The sequence below is a fragment of the Hyperolius riggenbachi genome, chromosome 5, assembly GCF_040937935.1.
Source record: "Hyperolius riggenbachi isolate aHypRig1 chromosome 5, aHypRig1.pri, whole genome shotgun sequence".
In the NCBI taxonomy this organism is placed as follows: domain Eukaryota; kingdom Metazoa; phylum Chordata; class Amphibia; order Anura; family Hyperoliidae; genus Hyperolius; species Hyperolius riggenbachi.
The window spans coordinates 7,977,342-7,993,363 of NC_090650.1; the positions used below are offsets into that span (position 1 = coordinate 7,977,342).

The window sequence follows — 16,022 nt, forward strand, 5'->3', positions numbered from 1 at the left end:
TGCATTTGTAGTGAATTACGATGCGTAATTACGCTAATGCGTAATTTCGGCCCAGCACTGGGCATACATGGGTCAATTCCAAAACCATCTCTGCTACAAGCGCCTCATATTAGAAAGCCTCACCCGAAGAAGAGGGTTAGTAGTAGCTGTAGTTTCCTAGAGAGGAAAGCTGACCCCTTTCCTGTCTTTTTGAATTATTTTGTATATTATGAGCACCTCCGACTCTCAGTTTCCTCATGTTTATGCCTCTGTTGTGAGGTTGTTTTTAGTTGTCGCCATAAACCGTTTTTATGATTGCGACTATCAGATCCGGTGTTCCAGTGGCCTGGAGTTGAGTAAGTCCAATTACTGGATCACCCACATCCCCCCGGCACTTACTTTTGTGTGTGTTTGTTTGGGGGGGGGGGGGGGTAGGTAGCCATGGGTAGTCCAGGGAGTGTTGCAGTGGCAGGGATATGGTGGGTATATGCCTCCTCCCATTAGATTATACATGTCAAATTCCAGCCCAAGGGCCAAATCTGGCCCTCAGAGCCATTAAATTTGTTCTTGGACAAGCATCCCATGAATCCTCGCTTGGAACATGATGACGAGTGAAGCGTCTCTGGAATTGCGCCGTACACCGATTTGTACAATTATGGAAATTCTTCCCGCCACCTCAGGAATTCGGGAAGGAGAGGCGGAGTCACCTTGTGAAAGTAGATGTAGCCTTGGGTGAGCTCATCAGAGCCTTCTCCCGAGAAGATCACCACGCTGTCCGAGTTCTTCCGGATGTGCTTGGCCACCAGATACATCCCTGGAACAAACAAAACCCCACACAGCCAGCGTTACACGATTCTCAGCAATGATTTATTACATGAGGCCAAGTCACAGAGAATGTCAGGAGTATAGCTAGAAGAACACTGTCTGCTCCGGACATAATGTACATGGCGATCCATCATTTCTGATTGTCGCTGTATTCGATCGGAAGCCCGTACTGTGTATTCCTGCTAAACAATCCAATCAGATTGATGGGATCTATTAATCTGACCAAATTGCGAGCGGGTATTTGCACCGCAATTCTATTGAGGGTACGGCGCAATTGCAGTGAATTTGGGATTTTTGATGGGGAAAATATTTTGAATCGCTTTAAAATTGCATAGCGGTGCTATTCGATTTTCCTGCGCTCCCATACTTTGAATAGATCATCAATGGCTCGAAAAATGCAGCAGGCACGACTACTGCAAACGGTAAAAAAGCTTTCCCAAATGCTGGGCACTAATAGAAACGTCTCTGCATGGTTTCTATTTAAAAAGTGAGTACCCTGCATTCTGAGATCATAATGCAATCAACACACTCAGTGGAAAATTTCCCTAATCTGTCAATTAAAGTGGACCTAAACTATTGTACAGGAGACAAGGCGAACACAGAGACATCCACCGTGTGTCCACCCTGTGTGCATTTATAGAGAACAGCCTGTCTATTTCTTCCTTCTCAGCAAATAATGAGCTAGTGTAATTTGAGCTGTCATCTGTCTACCAAATTCTGAGCCAATATGTAAATACAGGAGGTTAACCTTTTCTGTGCTCCCAGGATACCAGGAAGTAACTACTCTGCGGAATCTCAGTAGGAGTTCTCTAAGCTGTAGTAAGGAAATGTTTTTCTTTAAAGGTTATTATGTTGTTACTCATCTTTTTGGGCAGAGAGGAAGTTCTGAGTTCAGGTTCACTTTAACCCAGCTGCTGGTTGAGAAGGCCAGCTATGAGTAGCTGTGATTTGCTAACCCCAAAGTCTTTTATTAGCATCTTAATCAAACATTTTTTGATCATCGCTGCCACCAGTATTTAAGGATTGAATTTGAACTTTCAAAACTTTTTCTGCTGTTATGGTTTGGAGTTATCACATACCTTAGGAGCACTGGCCCTTTAATTGCCATTGCCATCGTCTGGTAAAACAGTTGCATGCTGGGGGTTATTTTTATCTAGAATATATTCCTCCTCTTCCCTTTATTTCCCCCTCCTTCTAATGACATAAGACAGTGCACTTCCTAATATAGACCTCAGTGGGAGTGTCTGAAGACTCTGGGAGGAGGGCGGGTAGCGAATACACAATTAGCAAGAGGATAAAAAAGAGTGAGGGAGGAAATGAGGTCAGGATTAGCTACATTCAAAGGTAACCAAGATGGAAACTGTCTAGAATAGGACTCTCTGCTTTTCCTTTATAAAATTCACAGGAATCATAACGTGGACAGTGCAATACATCTGTTATGTAAGTAGAAGTAGTATTTATCTACTTATATTTGTGTTTTTTTATTTCTAGGTTAGCGTGGGTGTCACTTGTTCATTAAAGTGAACCTGAACTCTTACAAAGGATTTAAGAAAAACATATAGAAATGCACCCTGTATGTATTTAGAGAGTTTAGCCTGTCTAAAAACCCCTCCTCTGTGTCTAAGCACAAGTTGTAATTTGAGCTCTCATCTGTGTCAGTTGGCTGCCTTGACAAAGCAGTTAATTTGTAAATACAGGATGTTAACCCTATGCCTGCTTCCATGAAAGCAGGAAGTGGACACGCTGTAGATTTATTGCAGGATTTGTATCAGCTGTAACAAAGAAATTTTTTTCTTTATAGATTATTATGCTGTTGCGTATCTATTACAGCAGAGAGGAAGTTCTGAGTTCAGGTCCGCTTTATACAGACTATGAACATTCACAAATTGTCAGTGGTAGTTTGAAGAATCTGTAAATTTCTCTGATGTTCAAAGCCAGACGGGAAATGACAGCCGGTATAAATGAGAGAGAAGTCATTACCGCAGACAATGGTGGGAATAGGAGGCCGCATCGCCTGGGTCAGAGCGTCCCGATCACCGGAGACGCCTCATTTACTGACAGATCTCGGCAAACGTTCAGGAAAGGATCCGGGTCTTACCGACTGACGCCCGCACCGTGGTGATGTCATAGGTCTCCAGAGAGAAAATCACCTCGTCCACCGCCTGTATCCCCTCCTCCGCATCAAACAGGACCTCGTGGTGCTCACTGCCTATGTGGCTGGCAACCTAAGGGGGGGGGGGGGGGGGTGAAGAATGGAGACACCATATTATTATTATGTATTCATATAGCACTGACATCTCCTGCAGCACATTACAGAGTACATAGTCATGTCACTGACTGTCCTCAGAGGAGCTCACACTCTAATCCTACCATAGTCATAGTCTAATGTCCTACCATATTATTATTATTATGCATTTATATAGCACTGACATCCTCTGCAGCACATTACAGAGTACATAGTCACGTCACTGACTGTCCTCAGAGGAGCTCACACTCTAATCCTACCATAGTCATAGTCTAATGTCCTACCATATTATTATTATGTATTTATATAGCACTGACATCTTCTGCAGCACTTTACAGAGTACATAGTCATGTCACTGATTGTCCTCAGAGGAGCTTACACTCTAAAGCTGGGTCTACACGGCACGATGTGCCGCTGATGCGGCTCGATTGATAAGATCCGACAGGTCCGATCTCGCCGCGGCCGATTTCCCGCTCGTTCCCTCCGAGCGAACAATAGCGGGGAATCGAATCCAACGCATGCGCGGACGAGCGGGGACGCAGCGGGTACGCATGGGGATACGGCAGAGTCGATCCTGTGGCTAATCGATCCGCCGGATCGCTCCGTGTAGACCTGGCTTAATCCTACCATAGTCATAGTCTAAGAAAAGGGGCTTAATCCTACCATAGTCATAGTTCTACAGAAAGGGGTTTACCCTGGGTTCTGTGGTTACTCAAAGCGAGCAGATTCAACAACATCAGGACAATTGGCTAAACAATCGAAGAATTATGGGTAGTTTCCCTTGTGGTTTTTGTCCCACTTGTAGCCATATGCTGAGAGCATCTAACGTGAGGTTAGGACATTTGGACGTCCAGATCAAACACTTTATTACATGTAGAACCGCATTTGTCGTTTATGTGCTCTTCTGTCCCTGTCTTCGATATTATATCGGTGAAACCACGCGTCCTATGCGTGAAAGACTTGTGGAACACATCAGGTCTATAAGAAAAGGTGAAGGAGGAGTACCTAGGCTGGTCGAGCATTTTAGTGTAGCGCACGACAGCAACCCTTCACTGTTGAGGATGGTGGGTTTGGTGCATGTCCAGAATCCCAAAAGGGGAGGGGACCGTGAGAAAATATTGTTGCAGCGAGAAGCTTATCTAATCTCTAAAACCGAGGCCATGGGTCCGTTAGGTTTCAATGACAAAAATGACCTTGCTGTGTTCCTTGAAAGGTAGATAAAAAATGACATAGGTTTTTCTTGCTCCTAATGTAAATATTAGATATGCATTTATAAATTTGCTGTAAGGGAATATTTGAGGGAGGGTCTTTGTATGGGAGGGGCTATTTAAGTGGGAGGGTAAAGCGAATGGTCGAGCTAATTCCAATATGGATCTCCTTGATATACTTCCTTCTTGGGCTGAATCTGTGGCGTTGCTTTTCTTGTTTCATTACACTTGGTGACCTTTTCTCACCTTTCGCTAATGGTTTCTGTAATTACTTATATGTATGAGCTACCGTGCCTCTTATCCTGAGTATTCTTCCAGGTTGTGTGCACAGGCCGTCAGGCTATTGCTCCCCCTGGTTAGTCAGTAACCCTGTACTAATTAGCAAAAAGTTTTTTGCTAGGGATTGGCAGCATGATGTATCCCACGCGGATGAATGGACGCATGGCATGCGACATTCAGCCGTGGGAGGCAGCCAACCCATACATGCCGCATGCGCATGCGTATTTTTGTACGCATGCGGCCGCGTCATGCGTACGGGACAATCTGATTGGCCGGTGGGATCATGTGAGCGCACCCGGAAGTTCTTTAAAAGGGAAGCGCTGTCTTGCTGGCGTGGAGCTTCTGTCCCACGCTGCCAAGATCTGAAGGGTCCTTGATGATGCATCTCTGATGTGAAACAATTGTCGACCAAGAGGTCTCTATGCTGGGTGCACCTGGATGGGGTGAAGTATTGCCTTTTTGCTGTCAAATCTGTTGGAATGTTGCCTGCAATGCATCATTAAACACAGAGGTGTGCATTTTACTGGTGCCCACGTTTTTCTTTGCCTGTGATGAACAATAGTCATAGTCTAATGTCTTACTATAATATTATTATTATGTATTTATATAGCACTGACATCTCCTGCAGCACATTACAGAGTACATAGTCATATTACTGACTGTCCTCAGAGGAGCTCACACTCTAATCCTACCATAGTCATAGTCTAATGTCCTACCATATTATTATTATGTATTTATATAGCACTGACATCTTCTGCAGCACATTACAGAGTACATAGTCATGTCACTGACTGTCCTCAGAGGAGCTCACACTCTAATCCTACCATAGCCATAGTCGAATGTCCTACCATATTATTATTATTATGTATTTATATAGCACTGACATCTCCTGCAGCACATTACAGAGTACATAGTCATGTCACTGACTGTCCTCAGAGGAGCTCACACTCTAATCCTACCATAGTCATAGTCTAATGTCCCAGCATATTATTATTATGTATTTATATAGCACTGACCCTTCTGCTGCACATTACAGAGTACATAGTCATGTCACTGACTGTCCTCAGAGGAGCTCACACTCTAATCCTACCATAGTCATAGTCTAATGTCCTACCATATTATTATTATTATGTATTTATATATCACTTACATCTTCTGCAGCACATTACAGAGTACATAGTCATGTCACTGACTGTCCTCAGAGGAGCTCACACTCTAATCCTACCATAGTCATAGTCTAATGTCCTACCATATTATTATTATTATGTATTTATATATCACTTACATCTTCTGCAGCACATTACAGAGTACATAGTCATGTCACTGACTGTCCTCAGAGGAGCTCACAATCCAATCCTACCATAGTCATAGTCTAATGTCCTACCATATTATTATTATGTATTTATATAGCGCTGACATCTCCTGCAGCACATTACAGAGTACATAGTCATGTCACTGACTGTCCTCAGAGGAGCTCACACTCTAATCGTACCACAGTCATAGTCTAATGTCCTACCATATTATTACTATACTATGTGATTTGCTGAAATTGCAATCACGGTGCATGCAGCATTTTTGGAGTGATTTCATGCAGGGAATGCAGGGGCCAGAATTACATTCCCTGAAATTGCTCCAGATTCCAGAAATCAACTCTGTTTTTTGGCAGCAAAATCACCTTAGCATTAATTACCGTATACTGTATGAACTGTACGTTTGCATTTAGTGAATGAGCTCTGCCACCTGGTGGTAATAAGTAGCATTGGAACTCCATTTTATTTAAAGATCATCTGAACTGAGATATGCAGGCTGCTATATTTATTTCCTTCAAAAAGTGTACATTGCCTGGCTGTCCTGCTGATCCTCTGCCTCTAGATGTGCCCATACATCAGGCAGTTTGACCTAGAGACAGATCTATCACTGATCGAATCTGATCAGAGAGCGATCTCATAGCTCCCCTCTGTCCCTCTTTCCTCCTCATTTGTCCCTCTTTCAGGACTCTGTCCCTCTTTCTATGTAAATATATATATATATATATTTCTCTACTAAAATATGTGTTCAATTGATTCTAAACTGTATTCCCATCCTTTAAATTTATATATTACTAAAATGTTAATATGAAGGAAAATTGTAACGATCGGTGTAGCAACACAGAAGTCTGATTATGTGTGATCTGCAGAATCACCAATAATACAGACACTATACCTGATTATATGGTGATCTGCAGAATCACCAATAATGCAAGTATAGCTAACAGGATAATGCAATAGTGTATAGTGCTTGGTGCAACAGTAACAGAGTAGAATAACTAGGCCTCACCAGAGGAGCTGGTGGGCACTATTAGAACACAGTATCGGATAGATAGATAGAACCTCACCAGAGGAGCTGGTGGGAACTATTAGAACACAGTAACTGACTAGTTTGGCAGAACCTCACCAGAGGAGCTGGTGGGTACTGTTAGAACACATCACCAGTGGCAAGGGCCCACTGGAGAGTAGAGAGGTCAGACAGGCTGGGTTCGGCAACTGAGAAACTGATACAGCACAGAATCAGTAAGCCAGAGAGTAGTAAGTATTCAGGCAGTGTTTCAGCAACTAGATCAGATGGGCAGAGGTACAGAATCAATAAGCAAGAGCAGAGTCAGAGATAGCCAGAGTCATACACAGAGTATCAAATATACAGTAATAATAATAATCCTAGTCTTGTCTGAAATCTCTGGTTTCCTCCCAGATCAAAGCACACCGGATACTAGTCCAAGGTCTGAGCGCTAACACGTATGTATTCGCAACCGCAGACAAGTTACGAGTGAAGACCAGCTGCTTAAGAAGCCACAGTGACCCAGTGGCATGCCCCCTGGAGCCCAGCCAATCCCGAGCGGCGGTCGCGTCCTATAACGAGACGCGACCCGTGGGTCAGGTGACGCGCCTCCTCGCCGCATAAAGGTCGCCCTGCTGAGCGTGCGCACGCGCTAGGGCGACATGATGAAAAACAGAAAGACCCGTCCTCGGTGTGCTAGACGCCCGAGGTACGGGAGTGTGACTGGACCGAGAGGCAGAGGCAGCTGTGGCCGCGGCACCGTTCGCCGCAGCTACCCTGGTGATATTCATTACAAAATGCACCAGGATAGGAAGGACCAGTGTGGTTTGAATTATAAAACAACATATTTTTCTTATGAAATCTTTATGGTATGCGTGACTAGGGATGTGATCGTGTGATCAGGGGCGTGGCTTAAGTGTTCCTCCTTCTCATCTCAAAAAGTTGTGAGGAAATGAAATTTCTTTGGAATCAGCCTTGTGACTCTGCCGTCTGGCTGCCCCCAAATGTCAATGTGCGCCCCCCCCCCCCCGGCTCCTGCACTTTAAAATCTCTCACCTGTCCAGCCGTCTCGAGTTTAGCTTCTTCTTCTTCCTCGTTCGTGTCCCACGTGGCTGCCACGCATAGTACGTAGCGCCTGTGTGATGTCACACATGCATCTGCGTGGAAGCCATGTGGTACTGAATCATGCATGGAGCCGCTGGACTCATGGTGGCCGGAGAGGGGAGAGATTTTAATGCACAGTAAGCTAGGACACATTGGGCTTGATTCACAAAGCGGTGCTAACAGTTAGCACGCTGGTGAAAAGCCCTTTATCACGCCTAAACTGGCTTTTCACCAGCATGGTGCAATGGTTATCACGCCTAAAGTCTCTAACTGGGTTAGCACCGCTTTGTGAATCGAGCCCATTGACATTTGGGCGGACAGCGGCTGGACGATCTGTCGGGATCTCCTGATATGGCAAACAGTCACCGCTGCGCACTCAATTGACCCCGACACCCCAAGACGCTACAGCTTGATCGATTGATTCCTTCGACCAGTTTCGTCCTGAAGCCACACCCACTCTGCTGGCAGCTCTATACGTTGTGCGCAGATCTCTGGGTCATGTGACTGGCTCCTGATATTCCCCTATCCAATCAATGAGCATTAGAGTAAATGGACGGAGCATCACCTCACCTTCCTGGCCGCTATTAAGTCGGGACTGTCCTCCATGCCAATGGCGAAGGTCTGCAGCGGGTATGGCAGGCTGTTCTCCTTCATTAACTTTAGCAGAGTCGCAGCCACCAGGCTGGAGTCCAGACCGCCTGCGGAGGAGAAAGGCGGAGCAATGAATCCACTCTCTATACAACTGGGATATAGCATAGCTAGAGAAACAGTCTGCTTAGGACTAAAAATCTACTCAGCAGAACTAAAAAGGCTTGGTGTTTCTTTAACAGTTTCACAGCATCAGAACTTTGTTTTTCTTACCAAAGCATCATTTTTAACTGCATTTTTAGCTAAGCTCCACCCATCAAAGAAAAAAAGCCCAGGCTTTTTTTCCCTGATGCTGTGCAGAGCATGATGGGATTTCCTATGTTGTTATTCATGTTGCCTAGCAACTGGGAGAGGTGCTCAGGGCACAGGACAGTTGGAACTGTGTCTCATGCTCCCTGTCACCTCCTTTCAACCAAAAAGATGGCTGCCCTCATGAAATCACAAACATTTGCCTGTTCTTTTAAAACAGGGTAGGTAAGAGATTATATTACCTATCTATTTTAATTAACATAACTAATATAACTTAATGACAGTATGTTTGTTTAGGCTGGAGTTCCTCTTTTAACTGTCAGAACCAAGATAATTAGAATGGCTGTGTTCTGCCTGGGAAAACCAGGTCCTGCAAACCTACGCCCTCCTCCTTTCCTTTCCCCATGCTACTGTAAGCTCCGCCCCCCAGCTCTGACAGGCTTGAAACAGCAGAGGAACCGGTCAGAGCTCCAATCTGACGGGTGGGAACTTGGGATGGGAGGAGTCTGCAGATACTACACTATGGAAAGCAGGCGCACTCACTAGTAAGCTAAGCAGGGCCGTGCTGAACCGAAAGAACTATCCCTGCTGTCTGTCTTTTTGAAGTTCAGGCACAGTTCAAAGCAAAGGTTCAAGCATGAAAAAAGCTTTGTAAACGGCTGTGTTACTTTGGATAATAAAAAAAAACATATTAAAATAAACATATAGCATACCAATTCACAGCTCCACACTGCTGACCCCTCAAATCAGTAATAAAGATTGTGTGCGTTCAGCTGAAAGAGGAATGACTCCTCCCTCTTGTATGACCATGTGAATGGGGAGTGTTCCAGGCTGACAGGGTGTGAGCAGGCAGCTGTCAGGCACTGAGGATCTAGGAAGTAGTGGGTTTATTTATTTTTTATTTATTTATTTCTCTGCTAGAACTACTTTTTTTCCTCAATACTTTTTTTTTTTTATTTTGCGTCGCCGGTTTATAATAATGTTGTATTCAATGCATATTAAAGCAATATGTGCCGGAGCTGTAACTTTAGAAAGAACAAGAGTTTAATAGTAAGCTAGAAATTACAGTCATTATTTCAGCATTATTAATGACCCCCAGACTGCGCTGACCGCTCGCTCCGCAGAAGATAAATGTGCAGACGTAACGCTGCACAGATTCAATCTCCTAACAAAACCGATGAAGGGAATGGCCTAAAAATAGAGCTACAGGTATTATCCAAACCTAGAAATATATACGGGGGGGGGGGGGGAGAGTGAGGGGGGGAGAGATTGGGGGGTAGGAGGGGGTACAGATAGACTGAGGGAGGGGAAGACAGAGGGGGAGGGGGGGAGAGTGAGGTGGGGAGGGATCAAGAGATGGAGGTGCAGAGGTGGGGGAGAGAGGAGGTACAGAGAGACTGAGGGGGGGGGGGGAACGGAGGCTGTGGGGAGAGGGAGGATGTAGAGAGGGAGGGTGGGAGGTATGGGGGGGAAGGATGAGAGAGAGGGGGTGACAGACAGAGTAAGGGGGAAAGGGAGAGAGAAGGAGGGGTAGTGTGAGTGTTAGTGTGGGGGGGAGGGGTCGATTGGCCGGGGGAGGGAAAGGGTACCTGACAATAAGCAGCCGATCCTCCTGTGTGCCATTAATCGCTTACTGACCGCGTTCTCGAACAGCAGACAAATGTTCCTCTTCACCGTTTCTCGATCCATATCTGAAATATACATATATACCCTTTCTTTTATTTAAAGGATACCCAAAGTGACGTATGAAATGATGAGATAGACATGGGTATGTACAGTGCCTGGCACACAAATAACTAGGCTGTATTCCTTTTTTTCTTTCTCTGCATGAAAGAGTTAAATATCAGGTATGTAAGTGGCTGACTCAGTCCTGACTCAGACAGGAAGTGACTACAGTGTGACCCTCACTGATAAGAAATTCCAACTATAAAACATTTTCCTAGCAGAAAATGAGAGCAGGAAAGAGATAAAAAGAGTCAATAGTCCATAGATTTTAGCTCTGGCATACTTCAATGAATGTGTCATTGAGCAAAAACAATAAAACAGTTAAAACTTAAAAAGTAGATTTAAACATAAAATAAAACTGTGGAATATCTTTAAAAAGTCAATTTTAGGAGAAGAAAGATGGATACAATCGTTTATTTCATTCGTTTATTTTCGCTTCGGGTGTCCTTTAAAAGACTAGCTATTTTTAATCATTAGTAAAATGGGCGATGTGGAACGATGTAACGGAGGCATTTTAACGTACAAAATTGCATTCCAACAGAGTGCGCCCGGTGTGATGGTGTGAAGTGACTCCAGTATCCCAACGCAGAGCATGCAGCGTGTCCCGCACAATGCGCGCATTAACCACTTGCCGACCGCGCACTCATACCGCGCGTCGGCAAAGTGGCAGCTGCAGGACCAGCGACTGCAGGCTAATTAATCAGGAAGCAGCCGCTCGCGCGAGCGGCTGCTTCCTGTCAATTCACGGCGGGGGGCTCCGTGAATAGCCTGCGGGCCGCCGATCGCGGCTCGCAGGCTAAATGTAAACACAAGCGGAAATAATCCGCTTTGTTTACATTGTACGGCGCTGCTGCGCAGCAGCGCCGTAAGGCAGATCGGCGATCCCCGGCCAATCAGCAGCCGGGGATCGCCGCCATGTGACAGGGGACGTCCTGTCACAGGCTGCACAGGACGGATAGCGTCCTGTGCAGCCCCGATCACCAGGGGGCCAGGTAGGAGAGGGGGAAGAGGAATTTCGCCCCGGAGGGGGGCTTTGAGGTGCCCCCCCCGCCAGCCACACGCAGGCAGGAGAGATCGGACCCCCCCAGCACATCATCCCCCTAGTGGGGAAAAAAGGGGGGTGATCTGATCTCTCTGCCTGGTGTTTGATCTGTGCTGGGGGCTGTAGAGCCCACCCAGCACAGATCACGCTGGTCCTTAAGGGGGGGTAAAGGGTGGGTCCTCAATTGGTTAACAGTGACAGAGAAGCATACTTTTCACTGACTGTATGCTTCACTGTATACGACTCTCCGCTCCCATAATGTACAATCCGACATTTCCCCTCCATTGCCTTTTTTGTTTTTACAAGGAACGCAAAACGCAGGGCTGGTTCCGATGGACTGCTGCTGGCGTCCGCCCTTGTTGTTTAGCCCTGGGATACACCACGTCCTGCACTGAGAAGAATGAAAGCAATAGTAGTACAGAGACGCCAACAGGGTAAAAACAATATTTCTTTAAAATTGATAAAATGAAGTAGGTAGCGGTCGACTTACGTACCCCTCCAAAACAGACACACAAAAATTGCCGTTTTCAGAAAAAAATCAGTTTACATACTCTGAACAAGGTGCAACGCGTTTAATGGGTATATCCCACTTCCTCCGGCAATAAATAGAAGCATATCACCAATGCGGTCCGGTACGTAGCCTGCGGTCCGGTACGTAGACAGAGGCGCCAGGCTATGTACCGGACCGCATTGGTTATATGCTCCTATTTATTGCCTGAGGAAGTGGGATATACCCACGAAACGCGTTGCAGCTTGTTCGGAGTATGTAAATAAACTGATTTTTGCTTAAAACAGCAATTTTTTTGTGTCTGTTTTGGAAGGGTAAGTCCACCGCTACCTACTTCATTCTATCCATTTTAAAGAAATATTGTTTTTACCCTGTTGGCGCCTCTGTACTACTATTGCAGTTGTTTCCGCCCCTGGTGGAGGGGGATTCTTCCTTTTTCCCGATCTACAGAGAGCGACTGCTTAATCCTGAGTGGGGACAGGTCTAATCTCCTCACCTGCCTTCATAGTGGTTACCTGGACGGTAACCCTTGTTTGTGAGTATAACCTACCTATACTTACCTTCCATACCCAATTTACAGTACATACTACACTATACTGGGCTCTCCGCGTCTTCCCTTATATTATGAATGAAAGCGTTCATCTCAATGTGTTTAGCGCTGAATGCACAAGCATCGCAATCGATCTTATTTTTGGGGATGCTGCGTGTAGCTCGTAGTGCCATTTGCGCTCATCCATGGAACTCACAAAGTGACGTAACGATGAGAAGTGATGCCAAAAGTGTTTCTGCTCGGTAGCATCGGCTAAACCAGACGCTGGCAGCCTAGAACCGCGCCTTGCCGACCACATGACTCTGGAGAAACTTATGGACATAAGTTTACTTTGTAAGATTACCTATAAAACTTCCACAAACATAAACTAATATAGACTTCTGAGGAAATGTAATCGCTAAACACGACTCGAGTCCCTCTGGAGAGATATAGAGGTCGGCTGTGAGGGACCTTATTACACCGAGACAAGGAGCAGTCAAAGGAAATAGCGTTCTCTAATCTCTATTAAACTTTACAGAGCGTGAAGCCAAGCTTGTAGGAAAATGTCTTCATTAAAACTTTATGGCCACGTCTGGTCTCAGTCAGGTGGAGGTTGTCAGGTAACATTGAAAAATACCCCGAAAAAGAGCTGAGCTGCGCTTGTGTAGAAACACGATTACTGTAGCTTCCCACCAAGACAAATCGCTTCAGGTGGATGAAATGCAGCTGGAGAAGTTAGAACACAAAACTGCATGCAGCCAATCAGAGGCAGGGAGGATCTCCCAGTGCCAGAGCAGGGACAAGGTCCTCCAGCACCCAAGGCTGAGACACCAAAGTGCGCCCCTCATCCCTCCCACCCCAGCTGTCACACACTGATTGCTATTAGACTAAGAGGGCCACAGGGCCCACAACCTCCCCAACACCTTAATATCTAGTTATCTGGCTTGCAGTCACTGCTATATATCCCCTTTTCTTATTTCTTTCTCCTTCATACACAATTAGGAATAACAGCTGAATGAATTGTGCGCCCCTCCTACACTGCGCCCTGAGGCTGGAGCCTCTCCAGCCTATGCCTCGGCCCAGCCCTGCCCAGTGCATGCTGGGAAACATGGCTTGGCCAGCCAGTTACATAGAAGGACAAGGAGCATGCTGCTGACCACACGTGTGCGTTACTCGCATTGTGAAGTTGTGCGCTTATGTATCCCTACAGGGCGTCCGCATTGTCGGAACTTCTGTGCGATTTTCCATTCGTGTTTCTTTTAAGCCCTTGCAATTGCAATTGCAAAGCACATGCAGATCGCACTCAACATACGTCAATGAATTTTTATCATGATTTTGCAGGCGCTTGAATGTTGCGTCTGCAAATTAGGCATGGTGATGTATTTCCGGCCTTTCCTGTCATGTGACTTCTGTGTTACAATAAAATGAAGACTATTGCAAAGAAAAAAAGGCCCACAAAAAAATCTTGCAGAAACGCTTTGGCTAAAAGTGGCCGTGGATGGAACCATGAGATAGATCCCGCTCTAAAGGAGTCTGATCATCAATATACTGATCTACCAGTGGCCACACATTTCTGCTTACGTGGACACAGTTTAAGCGATCTTCTCATTACTGTTTTAGTGGGTAGCTTCAGATTATATAAAGAAAGGCTAACAAAAGAGAAAACATGTATACATTGGTTCAAAACTGTAGATGAATAGATGTATAAACTTGGTTGTAATTTCCGGTAAGATGTGTTTTAAATTCCACAATTCTTTTTAGCCGGTAAATAATGGCCTCACTTCACTAAGCTTATCTCCTGTCTTTAATAACTTTTCTAGAGTGATCACCATGGTGATGAGGCATATCCTATTCAGGAAACATTTTACCTCAGGCAAACTTAAAGTTAACTCTTCTGTCTCTAAAGAGACTCTGAAGCAAGTCTAAATTCACTATTTTAACATGCAGCCATGTAAAATGCTAAAATGCTGCTATCCCATGGCAAAACGAGGGATTTATACCCCCCAAATCCCCCCTGTAAAATCCACAAATTTGTTGGTCGTGAATTTTGCTGCTCCTGGAGGCAGAGCATTCAGCTGTAGCTCTGCCTCTATGCAAATCAATCGCCGCGCGGATCTCCGCCTTCTCTCCGCCTCCCTTTGTGAAGGAAGATTGAGAGGGGCAGGGAGAGGCGGTGATCAGCGGGAATTGACGCGCCTAGAGACAGAGCTACAGCCATAAGCTCTGCCTCATCAGGAAGTGCTCCCCGGAGGTAGGAGAGAGGATTTGGGGGTATAAGCCCCTCGTTTTGCCACGGATATAGGTTATAGTTCTTTAGGCTGCATGTTAAAAAAGTGAATGTAGACTCGCTTCAGAGGTGAGATCTCTAAACTCTTCAATCCTTAAAATAACTAGACAGCTCCCCCCCCCCCGAGGATGCAGTACCTGCCTGCCCCACCCCCGCAGAGGACACAGTACCCGCCTACCCCCCCCCCCCCCCCCCTCCCCAGACGACACCTTACCTGCCTGCAGCTTCCCCACCGTGTCGTAGGCCGCATGTTGAGGCTCCTCTTTGAAATTGTGAAACTTTATGCACTCGACAGACACGACTTTCCCGCTTGGCTTCAGGTCGAAGACTTCGCAGTGCCCCGGGGGGAAGGGCTCCACCTCCGGGAGGGACGTCATGGAATGCTTCAAGTCAATGAGGCCTACAATACAGGAAGAACTACTGAGCCACGGATAATAAGGAACTGATACAAAACATGTTATATAAAGCTCTGTGAAATCTGCCTAGTAGTGTATTCTACTCCTCTCTTCTCTCTAACCCTCACCCTACCTTACGGTGGCCGCACATCAGGCTACTTGGCAGCCGGTCGACCATCTGATTCCATCATCATAATGGAAGCAATACAGAGGAAATGGTCCGCACTTATCAGATTAAAGCAACCTTTATTGAGGACATATCCCAATTAAAACTCGACAGGCATCATGGCTGACATGTTTCGGACTCAACTGTCCTTAATCATTGCTAACCTGGGTCGAGCACTGCAGTAGAAGTGGTGGAGTGGAGCTGTGTTCACCTGCTGCCTTGATCATAATGGAAGCCGATAAAAATTTCAAGCTGAAATATTCGCATGTAACGATCGGTGATGCTGACATTCGTGATCAGGTGCGCATCGGTAACGGAACGCGATATCGGAACAATCGACAAAACCCCTGGAGTAAAATGTGTCCCCGGTGCCCCGTGCAGTATACTTTACCTATCGGAGACTGCCGCTAGCTCCATGCTTATACACACGCCCCACCTATACCCCGGCAACCGCATGGGGCGCATGTAAGAGGACGGAGCACGCCTCAGACACCAACAGGTAAACTATGATGCATGGGAC

General features: G+C 45.8%; 1 protein-coding gene across 2 annotated transcripts in view; it reads right to left on the reverse strand.

The window, feature by feature from the left end:
* Positions 1 to 16,022, reverse strand: part of ASNS (asparagine synthetase (glutamine-hydrolyzing)) — a 106,203-nt gene that overhangs the window by 32,272 nt on the left and 57,909 nt on the right. For both annotated transcript variants that reach the window (XM_068235066.1, XM_068235064.1), the window contains exons 4-8: positions 15,156 to 15,341; positions 10,440 to 10,541; positions 8,524 to 8,651; positions 2,903 to 3,029; positions 687 to 793 (exon numbers count right to left, since the gene is read on the reverse strand). In XM_068235066.1, the coding sequence (XP_068091167.1) occupies positions 687 to 793; positions 2,903 to 3,029; positions 8,524 to 8,651; positions 10,440 to 10,541; positions 15,156 to 15,341 (650 nt within the window). The remainder of the gene's footprint in view (positions 1 to 686; positions 794 to 2,902; positions 3,030 to 8,523; positions 8,652 to 10,439; positions 10,542 to 15,155; positions 15,342 to 16,022) is intronic.